The following is a 20,440-nucleotide window of genomic DNA, read 5'->3' as shown; positions in this document are numbered from 1 at the left end:
CAGTCGAACCTCTATATAACAAAGTAAATATAAAATTTGGTAGGTCGTGCTTTATTTAAGGGGAGTATTCTTGTGGTATTGTGAAATCGAAAATGCAGGATCTGATGTTGCATGGTATTGATTAAACGAAGCAAATTTTTCCTATGCGTGTGCCTCAATGTTTTGGTAGCACGTCAAATATGGTCGTCGGCCGATTTTTCAGACCTGCACGAATGCGGCACCGCCATCCGCCCTTAGCAGTGTTCGGAGGCCGCAGTGTTGCGGGCGTGAACCGCGCGTGCGATGCTGCAAACGCTGCCATGAACAAAGTTGCCACCATGTTGACTGGCACGAAACCTAGTTATATGTATATGAGGGTTTTTTTTTAGCCACGTGCCTGCTCTCCTAAGTTAATGTGTTGCGTGATGCCATCGTGCAAAAAAGGATGTTCGACATCCACCCATCATGTCTCTGACAGTTTTTCGTTCCTGTAATGGAATATGAGACAGGAAGCAACGCCGTGGTGGATGCTGCCACGGGGTCTTATTTTCATCTTTGGAATCGTAGCCAGAGAGCATGGGTGCATAGCCAGGTACGGTACTTCGGGAGCGACTACAGGATAGCAGCTTCCCCTGCCCCTCAAGCCTTTGGAAATAGCCTTTCAGCGAAAGGCTGAAGAAAAGTGGTTTGCGGGACGGTTTCAAAAAGATGGGCGGAACGTCATAACCTCACTATAAAAGCAAAAGACCAAAAGAACATCTGTTTAAAAAAGGAAAGCTGGAATGAGGTGGAGTCTTTGCAGTTTTGTCACTTTTCTGGAATATTTTTGTTCGACTGGAAAATTTCCCTATTCAGACACCCCTACTATTTAGCGCGACTTCAATGACAGCTGCACAAATTAACTCAAAGAAGTTGCACCGAAACCTCCATATCACATAATAACTCGTGTAGATCGTACGGATTCGCTCACAGCTGACGTTGGCGTCAGTTGGGTTAAAAATGAGCTGCAACACACTGCCCGTGCTCGAAAGGGCTCGCCCCTCCTCCCTCTTCTAAATAATTAATAAAAAATTTCCCTTTTTGGTTACTTTCTTGCGCGAAAATATTCTTAACTAACCAACCAGTATTAGAATTCTTGGGGTGAGTTAGCGTTATTCGACATGGGGCCACCTACGACTTGCATCAGAGGCTGTGAGGATGCCGGCTTTGCCTCCTCGCTATTCCAGTTCATTGTATCCTCGCTGCACCCACCTACTACTTGCAGCACGGATGGCTCGCCTCCTCGCGCACGCCACTATGAGCCCGTATGTGTTACAGTCGAACCTCGATTTAGCGAAATTCGCGATGTAACGAACTTTTCTTGTCTGTCATGTCGACTTCGTCTCTTCCTGCACGTACGAGTAATTCCGCTCACCGACACTACATTATTTCCCGGTCTTAGTTCCATTGAAAACCGTGTATTCTTTTATCGCGATTTAACGAAGAAATTCCATGACACGGTTTCGCATTAACGAAGTTTTTGGCCATTTCAAGCCTTGGAGCATGTATGGCCGGTAAATCTAGCAAAAAAAAAAAAAAAAAAAAAAAAAACTATCAAAATGTCGACCGAGAAAAACATTATTTGCAAAAATTCTTCCGCATAAAAAGTAGGAGCGGCAAAAACGCCGTCGAAGTGCACGCTTCCGATTCCTTCAGCGCTAGGGTTGATTTTTATTTCTTTTTTTGCTGAGCCAAGTTCGTAATCTTTCTTCATGCTTCAGACAAACGCTCACGTCAGCTAGACTGCATAATGTAATGATAAAAAAAAAATAGGGCAGGTAATATATCTGCAATAATAATTAAAAAAATTCTGAAAAGTTTTTCAGCTTTTTACCGCGGCTACTTTAACGGATTCGCCTCACGTGTGTCTCTTCAATGTGGCGGGAAGAGGAGGAAGAGAGCTTCTTCCGTGTGAGCGAGGTCAGAGGGACGTGAACGAAGAAGAAGATCTCGTGGTGTCGAGCGCCGGCCCATATTGTGTCGGTGAGCTCCTTTCCACGTCAAAAATGCTTCAATAGGCTTTTAATCTTCGCGGTGGTGCTTTAAAAAAGTATAGGTAACGATTTCCTCGCGACGTGGGCGCGAAAGAAAGCAAAAATTTACATCTTTCTCCATTTTAGTAGCTATACCTTCGCTCTCAACATTTTGCCTTTAATGCGGTCGCGTTCTCTATTCCAGAGCAGGAGATGTGCTTCACTAACACACCAGGAACGATCAAGGCACTGGCGGCCTTCTGCTTCGTACGTTCTTTTTTTTTTTCTTTATTATTTCTCGCGAAATGCACGCCTACGCGACAGGTCGCAGACCTCCTCGTTAAAGCGGGCTTTCTTTTGTCGAAGGTATTGAAGACGTGAATTCGGTATACTGGATTGCTGGGGCTGGCTGGTGCGACATTTGTGCAAAGGAGAGCGCTAAAGTGGTACGGAAGGTAAGAAGAGCACATGAGCGTCCTTCCCATTCATGTACTCTTCTTCCCGTCCGTACCACTTTATCGCTCGCCTTTGCACAAGAGATTGCAGTTCTGATATCGATACGTGTGCATCTCCAACCTTGCCAGGGGAGCGGTGACATCGCAGATGTGCCATGGGACGCTGCTCCTCGTACTGGCGGCAGGCTTGATGGTTTCATTTCTCTCGAGACATGGTGGCAGATCTTCATCAGACACACTCAGTTCGAAATGTCTGCGTGGAACGGCTATACCAACATTAACATCTTCAGACACCAGGCCTGTGTCCAGCCCCGTGGACAACAGTTTTCATCATTTTCAAAGTTAAACAAGGAATTATAAGTTAAAATAACCTGGTGAGACATAAAGCTATAGACGCAGGCGACACGATATGCCAAACGCGTAATCATTTAGTTGCCACTGGTTTTTGAGGAAATTGATACCTTGCGTGAGACGTACCGGCTACTGCATCGCCACCGACGAGGAAAAAATGAATGTGCTGTACATTTCAAATGCCACCAGATGCCGCGGCAGTCCAGGATGAAGAGTGAAGGCGAGGAACCGCCATGTAATCTTAAACCTCTAACTACGTGTTCAGGAAAACAAACGACCTTCTTTATCGAAACGATGTGCAGAAACTGACTCTCTATCCACATTATACGGAGGAGCTGACAAAAGCCCGTGCCCGTGCAATCTGCTTAAACAAATAATTTTTCAGAATCGTAACAGACCGGTTGATAATAAGAACTATCTTTAAAAAGAGTTGTGTCATTAGGTTTGGCTGGGTCTAAAGGGGATAAAGGGGCGAGCGAGTGGCAGTATATATTCAGACTGCGATGCGCTGTTCATGGTATATATAGTACATGCTTGTGAGTGAACGATCTAGTAGAAAAAAAAAAAAAAATCCGCCTCCATTCCACCCTGTGGAAGTGGGTGTACAACGAAGATGGTGCGGACGTTGGACAAGTACCATTGTCTAACCATCTAGGAATTCCCACTGACGCTAGACGATGTATACACAAGCCCTACCACTACAAGCGACGTACGCCACGCGGAAGTGCATCATCCATCCTCATTCTTCTAGGCCGTCCGTCAAGCGCAAGTGTCTTTGGAACTAAATTAATGTTTGAAAGTAAATTTCGTCAAAAGATGCGTAAAGCACGACTTACACAAAAGCTGCACACACAAACTGGATACTTGATAGCTTATACGGGAAAACGGGAAAACATAAATCTGTTACGCGGCAACTGAAAGACAAAGCCATTTTCCAGCTGCCGTTCGAGGTCTATCTGAGTGGCCGCGGCCAATAGGTGGCGGTACCGTTAGCACAACATACATCCTCGTCCTTGCAGGACCTCCGCCGAGCGCAAGTGTGTTATTGAAGTAATTGAATTTCTCAAGGTAAAAATGCGCCAGAAAATTCGTAAAGTACGACTTACACGCAACCTGCAGAAATGATAGCATCGGATTGCAATTCGAATATGCCAGAAAACATAATTCTGCTACGCGGAAACTCAAACACAAATCCCTTTTCCAGCTGCCGTTTTTTGGCTGAGCACGCCACGAAAAATCCCCGACCTACTAGAGGCTGACAGCTTCGCTGTAAAACAATTTTCAGAACTACTCATCACAAGGGTGCTTTCCCCCAATTATAGTTATAGCGCGGTGGGGCAAGCTTTACAGGCAACGAGGGACATGGTTTTGAGGGCACATTTCCCGCAGGTCGATTTGACAATTTACCTGGCTGTTTTCGGGTGTCGGTATCGTCAATAGATGATCAGATTCACAATAGATATGCAAGATAAAATAGATTGGCGCCTTTGGTGAGCCGTTGTTTTTAGCTACGTATTTGTGCGATGCACAAATTGCTATGCAAGAATCGCATTCTACTAACAGCTTACCGGCAATGGCAACACAGGTTCAGAAAAGACGCACATTTCTTGCGAATCTCTCATGAAATGCGCGCATTGGACGTAGCACTTTGTCTTGCGCTTCGGTCACGGACACAGCCTCGTCACTGTTCTGATTTTGCGCAGCCTGGTAAAGCACAGTGCTGCCATAAACCACCTCGCTTGTACTGCAGCGACTGGTCCGCAGCGACTGGACGAGAATACGCACGTACCAATTCGAGCGCTCTTGAGACATAGGATTAGTGCCGCCGTTCAGCCTAGCTGTGGCTCAAGGCGATGGATGAAAATGACCCGTTTCGGAATTCCCACCGGCACGTGAAAAAAAAAAAAAAAGAAAGTGCCGTAGCTTTTTTCTTTAAATGAAGGTGGCCAAGTTCCCTCATCGTGTATTGTGGTATTACTGGGCGTAGACTTGGGCTCGCAGAAATTTCCTCTAAAGTAACGTTTTTCTCACTTCATTGGACACACGTTTTATCTGGAGGTGTCTCGTCAGCACTTTGTTGTCTGTCTTCTTGTTCCCCCCCCCCCCCCCCCCCGTGGTTTCGAGCTGTTTAGACTAAGATATGTACCAGTTAACCCGCGTCGGTGCTCTTGGTTCCGTCAAGGTTTTTTATTTTTGTTAACGTGAAGTTTGGTGGTAGAAGCAGGCCAGGATAATGTACGTACTATTCCAATTCTTTTCGGGTTTCGTCGGTGGTTCGCTTACGTTACCACCACGACTGGTCGGACGGGACCAATGTATGACAAGAAACGAATAGAATTGACCAAAAGGAATTGTTACTATATACAGACCCTATAATATATTTAGTCACAGCCTCATATATATACACTGCTTTGTGAAAGCTATTGCGCTACTTCAAGCGTCACAAGTGCGCACCTGTGCCATTGTTGGGCACAGCTAAGGTACAGGTCCAGTTGTATTTGTAGTGTACAGCCGTCGAAGAAATGAGCGAGAGAGAACTAATACAAGTGTGCAATACAAGATTTGAGAAGTGATACAAAGCCAAACGAAGCTGCAGTTCACAAATACATTTACAGCGGGAGCGGCTCCCCTCTATAACATCGGCGTTTTCGTGAACTACAGTACCGCATACTGTAATATCGCCACTCCGGCCTCCGCCAATTTGCGCTATGATTTTCCTCTAACGACTGAACTCTCGCAACTTCGAAGCAGTAGATGGTGATGACGAGATCAATGCTTACTTTTACAAGATTTTGGTGGGAGACAAAACACCGAGCGTCGCTTTTCGGTCGGATGTCTGCGCTGGTCACGTTGTCTGTGAGCCGGGAAATATTTAAAAAACTGTTGAATGGCGTGGACACAGTGTTTATGATGTTTAGGGGGGATGAACCAAAATTTTGTTGCAGTCTTGCTTTATAGCCTCCCATAAAAGCACAGATAAGGGTCGTAGTTGCCCTCTGTGACTACTGTCAATCAGGCAATGTCTTTAATGTCGACACATGAATATGAAAGCCTTAAGAAGATCATACCGTTGTCTCATATTTTACTCGTAATTTTCAGACTAGCAAAAAGCGTTGATTGAAGGTGACCGTGGAAATGACATGCTGTTAGCCGACCGTACGTGTGCTGCCAATATTGGTTCTTTGTACTTAAGAAGAGAGTGTTAGCAACAATATTCCCACACAAGAACTCGAGCGTTAGACAAAATATGCTGCGTCCCGAATCCAGCTGTATTAAAACATTTCAGAAAGCAGTGAACACAAAGTTGAACTGCGCAGAAGCCACGTGTCTGCATTCTCTTGATTCCTCTTTTATGCCCACTTGTGACTTAAAGGGTAGTTTTACCTATTGTCACTCTGTCGTGTCACCGATCCCTACCCTTTGCTTCAGACATGTTGAAATACAACTTCCTTTGTCTGATTAATCTGCAATGCTGGAAATTGAAGTTGGGAGAGAGTGCTAAGCAACACAAAAGTTGAGAATAGTTGGCGCTTCACGGCAGTGAGCCATGTAACCTGAATAGAGATGTGGACGTGACACCAGCCGCAGACCCAAACTTCAGTTTTAGGCCCTCATCGAGTTTCCGACTACGTTTAGATGGCCCCTAAACCACCCCGAGCTCGAAGGCGAGTGAACGGTTTCTCTCTCTCCTTCGCTACACTCGCTACGGCTGATCTCTCTTCCTTACCGCGTACTTCTCTTGAAGGCGCATAGACACTACGTTAGTACAGAAAGTCACGTTGGCGTTGTTGATTAACGTTGCCATCATCTTCCGCTTATCAAAACTCTGCACTTTTCGACTACACGCTGTTGCCAACGCACGCGCAGTGCGAAACGCGCTACACATACGAGGTTTGAAACCAGTTGATTGTGCACGACAGGCAAGCGAGACGACGAGGAAGAGCGCCCGTGAGACTGCATGGCAAAGGGGTGCTAGCAAAGGAATCGGGAGTGGTGTCCCCTTGCATATGGACAACTCTACAGCTTTTGGCTTAATTACGTCGCCTGCGCGACCCTGTTGGTGTCACAACATGTGAGGAAGAGATAGGGAAAGCCCGGGAAAAAACGCGATTGTTTTTTTTTTTTGAAATATCACAAGGGGCTTAGGGGCCCTTAAAAAAAATGCGCGAGCTCCAACTGTTCCAAGCATATAGGGGCTAAGAAAGCGGCGCAACAGACAGGACAAACGATGAGAAGGAAGGACAGAACGCAGGCGCTGACCACTATAAGTGCTATGTCTATGCTGCAGTGCGTCAACATGTTCAACCTCGTGTACCTCTTCATGCGGTACGAAGAATTGCTGCCCGCCCAGGCTCAGCAGCTCAGGAACCAGGTCGAGAGCGTTATGCCTGACGTCAAGAATCTTGACAAATACAGTGAGTACCGGCACTGTGGCGTGCTGTCTTGGCGACCAACCTTCATTTCTTCAATATAACGCGCGTTTCCAGAGTGCATAGAGTCTTTGGGGGCGTCTGTTTTTTCAGAGCGTGGTCACAAACTTAACGAACCTTTAGGTGTAAACCTGAGCACGCCAAGAAACACCCATCCACATAGAGCGTTTGTTCGCCACGATTAACAGCCTTAAAGCTTTTGCAGCATTATGCAGTCGAAGAGAACATAACGGATCGAAGACTGTTAGCATGTGGCACAACAATGAATGACGCTTGTGACACGACGACAGCTTTGAGACTTCGTGCCGTCGTCATTTGTAGCGCTTGCTGTCCCAGAGACGTACCCTTGCGTGCTGGAGGGCACGAACCCCCAGACCACGCTCACAGAGGTTATTTTTTTAAAATGCGAATGTGAATTTATTCCTTGAATTTACAAGAAACTTCAAGAAGTGACAGATACAAAAGGCAATGAATGTCCGACAGAAGTCCCTGCCCCCGCACACTAGCAGCAATACAGCGCGTATAAAAAAGTGCGCATTTCATACAAATAATATTCGTAATTAAACGAAGAATACATAATGTTATAGATTACTGCGCTAATTTATCAGTAAAGACATGGTGATATCGAAGTTATGTGCAATCTCTCAACATACAACACATGCAACACTCAACATAGCTTGCAAAGTGCTAGTAGAATGCTTATGTGGACACAGCCCCAAAATAATAAAATGTAGCCTGCGAGTGACGTTAACGAAGAAATGTGTTCTTAATTCACAGTGGATCGACGAGATGGTGTCATCTTCGTCAGCCTTTTTGCGGCCATCAGCGTTCTGTTCGACTATGTCCTCTACCTGGGAGTAGACAGCGTAAGTGCATGCGCAGAAGGAGTAGCCCGCCATTATCTCCTGAGATAGGCTAAAGCCTGTGTGCTTTGAGACCTGGCGTCACGTGAGAAGGCAGATAGCCCGTACATGTTACTGAGGGACGCTAGCGACGTTTCGCACGGTCATCTTTATACCAATAAAGCAGAGTTTTTCAATGGACTTTGTGTATTTGCGAGTGATGTCACTATTTAAAGCAAGCACACATACTGTCAACTGCAGGAAGTGTTGGTTGACCATACGTATACCTTTTGAAAACGTTGCTCTCGAGACACTTCAAATCGGCTTCTGCCAGCGCTATGTTTTTTACGGTCAACTTGTACGAGCGCAGATTGTTGACCAATCTCCTAGAGCAGACCGAACACTACTACTTTGCACAAAGCTGAAACCATGTTTCACAAATATGACACTCTTTTCCTCTTTTCCATTTGCAAATGTATACTATAGGTGCAATCGCCCCTCTTCCAAAATTTTAAGGTCGCTATCTCGCAAGAGTTTTCTAAGATAATGGCGACGCAGACAGTTTTAAATTCCATTACGAATGAAGCTAAATTGTTTGATGGCGTGGACGAAGTCATCGTGGGTGTTGTGCGCTAGCACGAATAATTCGCACTTCCTTTTAGATTGAACGATGATCTGAGCGAACGTATACCCGCCGCAGTGGCTCAGTCAGCTAAGGCGTTTCGCTGCTGAGCGCGAGATCGCGGGATCGAATCCCGACTGCGGCGGCCGCATTTCGATGGAGGCGAAATGCAAAAACGCCCGTGTGCTTGCGTTGTAGTGCACGGTAAAGAACCCCAGGTGGTCAAAATTAATCAGGAGCCCTCCACTACGGCGTGCCTCATAATCAGAACTGGTTTTGGCACGTAAAACCCCAGAAAGAAGAAGATGAGCGAACATAAGTTGTTCAGAAATGCATGCACTTTGGAAAAAGGCTTGCGATTTGGGAAAGGGTCTTGTTCCTTGGATATGCCAGGAATAGCTCTGGTATAACTTTATTCCTTGCGCAATGGATTGCTACAACCAGCTTCAGCTTAATAATGACAAAGAACCATTGAAACGGGAACATCAACTCTGGTAGTGCGCAAAAAAAAAAAAGAAAAGTGAAAAATTTACTTCAGTTATGGAAGCCGCCTTTGTGATGTACGACGCCCTGTCTACTGCACGTGATATACCAGTGAGCACCAAACAATTTGTTTCGCACTGGCGATCAGCCATTTTAAAGAGTTGCACTGTTGCTAAAGTCAGCTTAGTGACATTTTTTTGAGACGCTTAGCTATAGCCTGCATGCACTTGTTCACACTTGTTCAAGCTTGTGGTGCCTCGTTGCCAGAAACATTTTCGGGTATTCCATTGGTCATGTCCCCTGGAGCTCGAAGAGAAATAGTGCGTGTATTTCGAATATTGTACGCTATCCTATGATTCAACCATTAATTGTTTCGTGCAGTCTGGCCACACATGGCCCTCGCGTCATTAAACTACACTCGTCATCAAACGATAGAGTAGTGAAGTTAACATAATAATTGAACTTGCAGCAGAAGCCTAGGCTGATCTTGTGCGCGTGGACGTGGGGCATAATCGACAGTTCCTTCGACGCCGCCATCGGAATCGCCTCGGGAAACATGAGCTTCATGGATGTGAGTGTGCTTTTCCTGAATTAATTTTTTCCGTTCCTCTTCGCAACTTAGTCTCACGTATATAGGCACGAGAATGCGAGGTGTCGCACTTAGCGCAGGAGAGTTGAGTAGAAACGGGAGTTCTTGAGAACTGTTAGAAATTTCGAAAGGAGCAGCTGACGCTTGTGACGTTCTGCTTGAATGGATTCGATTAACTGCCTCTGGCATAGATGCCTGATTTCCTGTCCTCCGGATGTGAACCTTCTTTCCACTCTTCGTGCTTTTCCTTACTAAACAAAGAAGCGCGCGCGCGCGCACACACACACACACACACACACCACACCACACACACACACACACACACACACACACACACACACACACACACACACACACACACACACACCACACGCACACCACACACACACACACACACACACACACACACACACACACACACACACACACACACACGCACACGCACACGCACACACACACACACGCACGCACGCACACGCACGCACGCACGTTTGATTTAATTTGCTTTCATAAGTACCATAAAATCATTCCCTAACGCGTCCTCGCCCAATAGTAGTTGGAATGGTGACGAAGGCGGCGTGCCCTAACGTAACTTGTAACGTTTGCTATTAGAAAACTTTAGATTAAGGCGACGCAAGCGTTAAGGCCCCCTAGCGCTTGGGGCCACGGTACTGAGCACGCGCAGAGCGGCCGCGCATGCGCAGTAAAGTGGCCCCAAGCGCTAGGGGGCCCCAATGCAACCTAATCTAAAACTCTCTATTAATGTTGGCAAGTAACGTTAGCCCCGAACGCGAATGTTCGCATTCGGCAATTCGTTTACGTTGACAATCATCGTCGATGATTTTTGCACAACTCTTTTTGCATCAAATGAAGGTACTAAACCTTGCACCCCCTCCCCCCCCCCCCCCCCCAAAAAAAAAAAAAAAAAGAAAATATATATACAGGGTGTTTCAGCGAACACTTCCAAAAATTCTTAGAAGTTGCCTGTGGCAGATAGCACAATTCTAGTTCATGAGCTGGTCTACTCGAAGAGGCGGCCATTACTTGCACAAGAAACTAAAATGCATAATCGAATAATTAACAAAAATTCACTAATTAACTTTTAAACTAATTACCTGGTGGCCCATATTGCAATTTACAAATTGTAGCCATATAGTTCGGAAGGCGGATACACTTGGAATAAATTCTCAGGATGCCACCAGTTTCGAGATATTAATTCCCGAACTTTGCGGAGAAATGCATTGGCGTTCCAGTTAGTTTCTTAACAAAACGTTGCTTTATGCATTGAAGCACAAAATTAACTGGAACGCCAATGCATTTCTCCGCAAAGTTCGGGAATTAATATCTCGAAACTGGTGGCATCCTGAGAATTTATTCCAAGTAGATCCGCCTTCCGAACTCCATGGCTACAATTTGTAAATTGCAATATGGGCCATCAGGCAATTAGTTAAAAACTTCATTAGTGAATTTTTGCGAATTAGGCGATTATGCATTTCAATTTTTTGTGCAAATAATGTCCGCCTCTTCGGGTTGTTGTGTCTGGCGGTCCCTCGGGACAAAGGAGGCCGGCGCCGACGCAGACGCGCCAACCTGGCGCCCTTTCTCGCGGCCGAGAATTGTCACCTGGGACTGAGGGATTAGCAGTTGGTCTCAAGGCTACCTCATGCGTCGTAAAACGGCAGCGTCGCCCCTTTGGTGCGGTTCCGTGAATTACCAGCGCCGCCCGAACCACGACGAGGCCTGGCGCCCTTTCGAGACAGCCACCGCCCTCCCTGGTTCCGCGAACTGACTGCTATGGAGAGGCGAATCTTGAAGGTGGCCAGTGTCTGGCAATTCCGGGGGAACGACATCAACGTTCGGTTCCCAAGGTGTCAACCGCTGCCTGTGTTCGGGGGCGACCTAGCAAGATTGGAGGCGGAGCCCGGCGGGAAACGACGAAACATCACGTGCGGGATATGGCCACCTGATCAAAGATTGCCATTGGCTAAAAGAACTACAGTGTATTCCCTCGTCGAGTGAAAGAGGGAAACGAAAGGGATAAAACAGGGGACTTGAGTGTTGTGAGAGAGGCTTGACCATGTAGAGCACCCTTGACGATGTAGAGCACGCTCGACCATGTTGAACGCTCGGAGATGTAAACGCTACTACGTGCAAAGATGTTAGCTCGTAGAGCCCATCTTGTAATATACCATGTACACTGTATATAAAACAGTTTTCTAATCTCCCTGGATATCTCCTCCTCTTGGCACCTGGCACGGCACCATACATGCAACCTTCGTGGCCACTCGGACCTTCGGCATTCGCAACAGGGTAGACCAGCTCATTAACTAGAATTAGGCTATCTGCGACAGGCATCCTTAAATAAATTATGAAAGTGTTCGCTGAAACACCCTGTATATATACTGGTGAGCCTTACAGTGCCCTAAATTAGTAATAGTCGAGCCCACATATAGATTCCACTAGAACAATGTTTCGGCTACTACAACCAGTTTATCGACAACTAAAATGTTTCACAGAGAGTCTATGAGAGAACAGTTCGTTTACAACGGTACAGTGCCCTGCTCAGGTTGGTTATAACGAACGAGTCGATCGAGGATTGCTAACTACAAGTCCAACTACAACGACCTTCTGATATAGCGAATACATTTTGTGCAATGAAGGTGTTCGCGTTGTATCCGGGCTCGGCCGTATAATGTTCTACGATCTAGTTTCGGTTTCGCTTCCCTGCATTCGTATGTGTCATGACGTCATGACACAAAAGGTGGTCACGTGGGAACAGGACATCACGACGTTTTTTGCACTCACTCGGGCTCGCTAGGTTTGTTTGTTATGCTGCTAACTCAGGACGCGTAGTGAATAGAAGCATAGGAGACGACCAAGAGAACCGGAGTGAGTGCCGAAACGTCGCGATGTCTTGTACTATCATGACGTCCAAACAGATGCACTTTCTGGGTAACAAACCCGCGAAACATGTTCGCGGAAAATGTATTATTATAAATCATTCAGGGCGCTCTGAGGCATCCCAGTATTTTTTCTAGGGTATCCAGGTTCAGGACCTTCACTTTAGGCAAAACATGAAAAGTCGGAATCTCATGTGAAGAAAGAAAAAAAATTTTTTTTTTTTTTTGGGGGGGGGGGGGGGGGCTGAACGAACAGTAGATATTACTAGAAAAATGACATACAAAAAAAAAATGTGGCAGCGTTTAAGCGGACGATTTAACGGGTCGTTGCAAAATTTACTTTCAGGGCCTCGCAAGGACGCCCGCGCCCATCGAAGTCACAGTGCTAACAGAGAAGCCAATATTTGTAAGTAAACATGTGGTAGTCTACTATGTTCATCGTATAATACCGCGGGATGCCCCTGTTTCCACTCGTTTACGAGGGCAATATCTAAAGCGTTCTGAATGCCCTAAACTTCTGCTTGGTAGTCATTAACATTTATAGGGGCACTGCGAACTCTTAAAGCTAAACTACACGTACGTTTTCCGGCACGCGAAAGCTCGCGCCCGCGCGCCAGAACCCGATATCTGTCTGGCGCGGATGTTCGTGCTCGTGCCGCGCTTTGACGCGGATGATCTGTACCGCACCATGTGCGCATGCGCTGGCGCGCCGGCAAGCGTGCGCGTAGTTTGCCCTTTATACGTATAAGGCGTTGCACGCTTACTGACAAAGTATGCGCATGCAATACAACGTTTCATGGTATTTAGTGATGTGTGCTCCTACAATACATTAAAGTTGACTAGTAAAGTTCAGCTGTGTTGCGTTACATGGTAAAGTCCTGTACTACCAAGAACAAATGAAACGCAGCACGTCTCTAACGGCAAAATCGCGACGTCTGTTATTCATCAGCGGCCAGGCTGATATCATATACAAGCGCGGACTTCCAACTGTTTTTATATATAAATTTTCAAAGAGTAACATACGTATGCAGACACGTGAGATTTATAATCCCGAAGGAAACGAAAAAAAAAAAAACAAAACAAAAACAAATCCTGCTAAATAGTACGTGACTGTATACGCCGGCCGTGCAAAACCCTAAGCGGGCGCACTGCTTTCCGCGCGTCCCGGAAATAACTCTTTTTGCGATAAAGCTATGGGAGGCTTTCTAACAGCTAGCCCCATCCTCAACGACCGCCGATAGGATAATGATTCTAGTTTGAAACATTCACGTGCCTTCCGATTACTGTGGTGTCTTCAAAGCGTGGGACGCATATGCAATTCAAACAGTGTAGTGCTATGAAACAGTCCCTTCTTTTCTGCATATTTTGTTTGTGTTCTTGAAGACGCACGTTAACGCACGTGCTCGTTTGCCCAATGTATTTTTGACCACATGACAAGGGAGTATCGTATACCACTCCACTGCAACAATGTACTGACTGGTTTATATATGCTTGACATTGTAATTTCTGTCTTTTATTTTTTTCACCGGACATGCCAACATAGAGATCTGCATCAACTTGTTCGGAGCAGAAAAAAACAATGACTTCAATCCCTGCTCTCTTTCCTAGTCTTCTTCAAACCGTGTGATACATTGTGCAAATAGGGAATGCGAGCAAAATTACGGCGCGGAGTCGCTGGTTGTGACCCAGAATCGGTAGATTGTGTGAATTTTCTTAGCAGTGTTCCAGCTACCGAAATGAGCAGCGGCTTCGGGTACCCACCACCTTCTAACCTATAGAAACCTCCGCATCAAAACTTTGCTAAACACAGTGCTTGCAAGACTTGTTTATCGCGTTCCAGGAAGAAGGCGTTTGTTTATAATGGTCCTCTTTTACTAACTTACTGTGCGATGACTTATACTGCCAAATTGGGCTTCTCACCACGCAGCGCATATTGCCAGCACATGTTATTGAAGGAAGGCGTCAACTTAAGACGCAAAAAAAATTGTGTGCTGTAATTCGCAGTAACATGGAACACCAACTATCACGGTCTCAAACCTTGCTGCTGATAGATTAGTAGCAAGAGCTATTATCAAGCATCTGACAAGAGTGCGTCCGCGCGATAACGTAAGACCATTTCAGTTCTATTTAAATTCCACCATTAGCATACCGCGATTGGTCAAAAATTTTCAGGCATGTGAAGTGTGCTTAGCGTTCACCCGACCTGACGACAGTGTGAAAACACGCCACTTCAAAGTGAAGTCTGGCGTTGACTGTTCGGAGCCGCCGGCGAGAACTAATTTTGCCCGGATTTCGCCTAGCGCAAAACTGTGGAATAGGATGAGCTGCTGCTTTCATTTCACCGTCATCTGGTTTTTACCTGACTGTTCTCTGCGTATAATAAAAATGTAGTTTGAAACAGAACATCAAGCAACGAGTAGAGTATATTCTGAGTGAAACAGCGCGCGCTTATTTAACCTATGCCCGCGCGCAACGAAGTTACGTAAAATTGTGTTTGCTCACCTCGTTCTACTCTTTCATGATTTCCCACTTGATTGTAGCTAATGCAATACTCCTCGATCGAAAGTACACCTCGCGGTAGTCGAGACCTCAATTCATTTCGCAGCGCTACAGACAAAAAAAAAAAAAAAAAGTAAAAAGAAAGCGCCTCGTAGAGACGATTAGCTGTTTCCACAGCGGATGCCATCTTGCGGGCGCTGAAAGACGTATAGACTGGATGCGGAGTCGACGCATGTTTAGGTCCGACTTTAAAATAGGAGTACTTGCGTTTATTTCGAAACTTAATCGAACCACTTTTGCGCTGAAACATTATAAAACGATTTTGCTTTCAGTAGCATGCAATTTGTTATTTATTAAGCGTCTATGCCCTAAATAAGTTTGCTATAAGACCCTCAGAAAAAAAATCACGAAGAAACCATCGAAGATAATTAAAATTTAAGTAAACGAATAGCTTTCTTATCCTGCTGAATGGTCCGTGAATGTCCGTGGATCACTGAAAGGGTACGTATGTAAGCAAGAATCTGAAGACACTCTGCTTAAGACTTTAATGATGTTTTGATAATACATGCATGGATTTGTTTCCTAATCTTATTCGGCGATTAAAGGCAAATGCTTTGATGGAGCAATCAATCACGACAATTTATTTCTACCTAGGTTATCGATTGTGGCTGTCTGACAGGCCACCAACAGCCAATCCTCGACGTCGAACACATGAAGTGCCTATCGAAGTATTTGTTAGTAGCAGCAGTCGAAGGTGATTTCTGACGTTCCGCTTCGTAAAGCTGAGCTCTGAACACCTTCATCACGTCTAATCGTTGCTACCGTTTTACACTCGTTCTTGGCAGTATATTGTCGCCAACCTCGCTGCTGTCATATACATGGAAGCGGCAGAATACGAGCGACACAGGGTGTCAGCAATCGGTGTCATAGACCAGGGGATAAATACCGTCGTCACAGCATCCATAAGAACATCCAGCTCAGCAGAAGCGGCTGCCATGGCCCTCGCTGCCATCCACAGCGACACGAACACCATCATAGTCATTGACTCCCAAGCGGCATGCCGTGCATTCAGGGACGGATGCGCTGAGATAATATGCAGCGCATCCGTCCCAGCGCAGCCATCCGCTGAGATAATATGCAGAAATAACACAATACTACCGATTAGGAAGAAGGCTATCTCCACTCCATAGTAAGCTAGCCAGAGTGGAGGCTGGCGTCTGGCGGCGACCACAAACACGTACAGACACTTAAACTTGCTGCACCAGTGGTACCCCGCACAATAAAATAGAGCATGCCATTTTTCCGGTGAATACGCGAAGTTATACCATACTACCTGGGGATGTTAGAAAAATCTCGCGGTTCCCACCATCCCCAACCTCAGCCAGTCCCAATGGGAAGCCGCACTGCTCAGATCTAGCCTGGATGATCAGCGACAGCTAGCGAACCGGGCTCGCTTGACAGCCAAGGCCACATGAGCCCTGGACTAAGGGCCCCTCCCACTGGGACAAGACTCACGTCGGTCGCTTTAAATAAAGTTTATTACTACTACTATCGAGCCTTCTCGGCACATAGACGACGTCGCTATGTCAGCTCTTCGCTGAAGTTCTGTTCTAATGGCACATTTAGCGCTCCGTTGTACACCGCCGCTGTCGTCGGAGACGCTGGTATCACTCTCCTTACCCCTTCATGTATGAAGAAAGTTCATACTTAGTTGGAATCGAACCTAGAAATCTTTAGCTTGGTGTAGAGGTGGCGGTAGTTACAGGCAAGTTTAGCTTGTAGTTAACAGACTAAGCCACCAGGGCGTAGGAGGCAACGTACTCTTAAATGTAACTTGTGCACAGCGTCGAGCACGAGGACTCGGCGATTGGGGTGGCATCTTCTAGAATTTTTACAGCGAAGCTGTTAAGGGCTAGGTTCCAGAAGATCGCGTCCGCGTGTAGAAAAACCACGTGACCTGGCGGGAGAGAAGAGGAAGAGCAACCCTGTGGGAATGCTGTGAGAGGGTGCAGATGAAAAGGAGAATGGGGTGGGAGGTTGACGTAAGTCGCGCCGTCCAATAGTCGCGTTGGAGGGGGAGAGCGTGAGGCGCGCCAACCAATGGCGGTATACGAAAAAAGTAGGTCAGCGGAGGAGTGGGGTGTGAGAGGAGTTCGCGTTAGCGTTGGTTGTAATACGGAGTTTTGTTCAAGGGCTCTTGTCTGGGAACGTCGTAGAAAAAGCGTGAGGAACACGCTAGGAACGCCGTCGCCCGTGGACGCCGAGCCAGTTCTTTCAGAGCCGGGTATTGTATAGCCATCGTCTAAGTGTTAAACAAATAACCCCATTGTGCTGCTCGGAGCCGGCACCGAAGTCTCTTTCCCGAGTACGTAGCGAAGGGGTCGCTTTACGATTTTGTAGCCAAGTTCAACGCAGCAAATCCCCAATATAGCTAAACCCCTACACAGCAAATCCCACCAGAGCGCCAGCTTCGCTGGACTTCCCTCTTCACAGGGTGGAAGGGCTCTGACTTTTGCACTGCCGGAGCGTCTACTCAGGTTGGTGGTGGCACTAAAGTGGAAGGTTAAAGAACCCCAGGTGGTCAAAATTAATCCGGAGACCTCCACTACGGCGTGCCTCATAATCAGAACTGGTTATGCCACGTGAAAACCCAGAAAGAAGAAGATGGCACTTAGGTGGAAATTACGTGGCCTGTTCTGACGCTCCGAACCGTGTTTGAGACTGTCGAAACTGAGCAGGCGTTGCTCTGACACGTCGGGGCACTTGACTTAGGGATGTGAGCGTTCGGATGAGGATGTGAGCTTTCACATTTCCACAATGAACGTGAAAACTCTAGCAGAGTACCAACAAAAATAGCGAACACACGATGAGCAAAAGTGCCGCAGTGGGACCAAGTATTTGTCATCCTGAATTGGCCAAACACTGAGCTGCCACGAGTCCTGTTCAGGAGTGCTGTCTACACTTTAAGGCTAACGTGAGCTGATCTAGTTAGACAGAATGAGGTAAATAAACTAATAGTAAACTTCATATAATCACAACTTTATTAAGTAAATGGAGAAGTTTCAGGCGTAGAGGGCGCTGGATGAAATAGACAGAAAATGGGAAATATAGCGGAGGAAAAAAAATTATGGTTCAAATACTGGCTTAAGCAAAAATTAAAGATGAAAGTGAACGTTGGTTGTCAGAAATAAGAAATACGTGAGAGAAAAAAAGCCGTATCTAGAATATTTTGGAACCACTTTTATTAGGCAGGAAGTCTGTAACCATACGACAACATATCCTAGACGAAGATGGAAACAAACTGGAAGGGGACGTGACATTAAATTACATCTAAAAAATAGCCGAATCATTTCAAGGCAATGGCGAGGTGGTTTCTGAGAAAAATAAGAACATGAACTAGAACCAGATGGAAAAGAAGCTGGTGCTGCGAAATGTCAACATGAAAGAAGCTGAGGAGAAAATTTCTAAAAGCACAGCCACAGGGTTAGACGAGGTTCCCGATAGGCTGATTAATAAACTTGGACCAAAAAGTAAGGAAGCTCTGTTGAAAGCAGTAGAAAAAAAAAAACGAGATAGGCGAATACCAGACACTTGGCGACAAATTAAAATGAATTTAATTTATAAAGGTAAGGGGGAAAAGATAGAATTCAATCGTATAGACCGTTGACCATTACATCGGTAATATACAGGTTAGCAATGAAAGCGATTAAATTAAAACTGCGAGCATGGGCAGAACATAACGACATATTGGGAGAACTTCAGAACTGCTTCAGAATCGGTAAGAATCTCGATGATAACTTATTTGTTCTTACTGAGTTTACTGAAACATCCAGAGAAGAAAGGAGACCGTTATATGGGGCTTTTTTAGACATTACCGAAGCGTATGACAACGTGGACCGCAACATTTTGTGGGATATTCTGGAAGGGGGAGACTTAGGCAATGACCATATGCAGCTTTTGAGGGAGATCTGCCTGTAAAATACCGTTTGCGATGAATGGGAAGATATGAGGAGCGAGGGGAAAGTTGATTTCACCAAGGGACTAAGACAGGGGTGCCCTTTATCCCCGCGGATGTTTGTGATGTACATGATAAGGATGAAAAGGGCGCCATAGAAGGAATTAATTTAGGGTTTACTCTCTCATACAAACAGGTTGGCACAATATTAGAGCAGCAGCTTCCAGGTTCGTTTTATGCGGTCGACATTGTGTTGCTTGATAACAAGCAAAGTGATTGGCAACGTCTGGCTAATATCTGTGGACAGGAAGGTGAGGATTTAGGATTGAAGTTCAGCGTTAAAAATGAGGGTTTATGGTATTCAATGAGAACAGCGAACAGACAGTGTCAATACAGGGCCAGGGAATACCTCGGGTAAAATAATTCAAATACCTTGATGTATTGATAAACGAAGGCAATATATATGTAGAAACACATGAAAAAAACAATAGCAAAAGGGAAGAGAAACACGGTCATAATGAAACACAGAGCGCTATGGGGATACAATAGGTACGAGGTGATCCGGGGTATGCAGAAAGGTGTAATAGTCCCAGGACTTAGATTTATTAGAAATGCGGTTGTCTGCTTAAAGTCATGGGCAAAGTCAGGACTCTATGGCGACCAATGGTCAGTAGACGCGTTGCATTGGGCGCTCACGGGAATAATTCAAACGGAGCTGTGCAGGGTGGTAGGGGCGGGACAAGTTTTGACGTGAGGGAAGCTCAGAGTAAAATTGATTTCGAAGAACGACTGAGGAATATGAAAGAAAGTAAATGGGTTGCGAGAGGTGTTCAGGTATTTGAACAGGAAACACATTGACTCAAAGTGAAGGAAAAGAACTATGAAGCTTACCAGTGAATATGTGACCAGTATAGTAAGCAACATGGCAACAAAGAACGTAAAACACTGGCTGTGTTCGAATACTCGCCGTAGACGGCAAAGTAGAAGGCTAAGCGGACAGCGGCCATCTTAAGTCTCGTTCCAATTCTCACGTAGACGTCAAAGTCGACAGCTTCGCGAAGACAGCATCGAAGTCAAAAACGACGCAGGCTACTTTCCTGTCCAAGAAAGATGGCGGCTGAGCAGGACGCTTGGAAAGCCGACAGGAAGATCGTCTGCGTGCAAAAAAAAAAAAAAAAAAAAGAAAAAAAGAAAACGTAGACACGCTTTCTTACGCCCTTAATGTAAGTCACATCGTGTTTTTCATAGGTTCGCAGGCACAAAGGCTTAAAATACAGAAATATTATGTGCTTTTCTGACCCTTTCTTTTGTCGCCGCGAGATG

General features: G+C 45.8%; 1 protein-coding gene across 1 annotated transcript in view; it reads left to right on the top strand.

Annotated features, from left to right (window-relative positions):
* Positions 1–1,139: 1,139 nt before the first annotated feature.
* Positions 1,140–20,440, top strand: part of LOC119448688 (uncharacterized) — a 30,703-nt gene continuing 11,402 nt past the window's right edge. Inside the window, exons 1-6 of the mRNA XM_049666460.1 lie at positions 1,140–1,283; positions 2,202–2,258; positions 7,086–7,212; positions 8,005–8,093; positions 9,644–9,745; positions 13,010–13,069. Coding sequence (XP_049522417.1) covers positions 1,140–1,283; positions 2,202–2,258; positions 7,086–7,212; positions 8,005–8,093; positions 9,644–9,745; positions 13,010–13,069 — 579 coding nt within the window. The remainder of the gene's footprint in view (positions 1,284–2,201; positions 2,259–7,085; positions 7,213–8,004; positions 8,094–9,643; positions 9,746–13,009; positions 13,070–20,440) is intronic.

The sequence above is a fragment of the Dermacentor silvarum genome, chromosome 4 (genome assembly GCF_013339745.2).
Source record: "Dermacentor silvarum isolate Dsil-2018 chromosome 4, BIME_Dsil_1.4, whole genome shotgun sequence".
Lineage (NCBI taxonomy): Eukaryota > Metazoa > Arthropoda > Arachnida > Ixodida > Ixodidae > Dermacentor > Dermacentor silvarum.
Note: the sequence above shows the minus strand (reverse complement) of the source record. Positions and strands in the feature narration are given on the sequence as shown.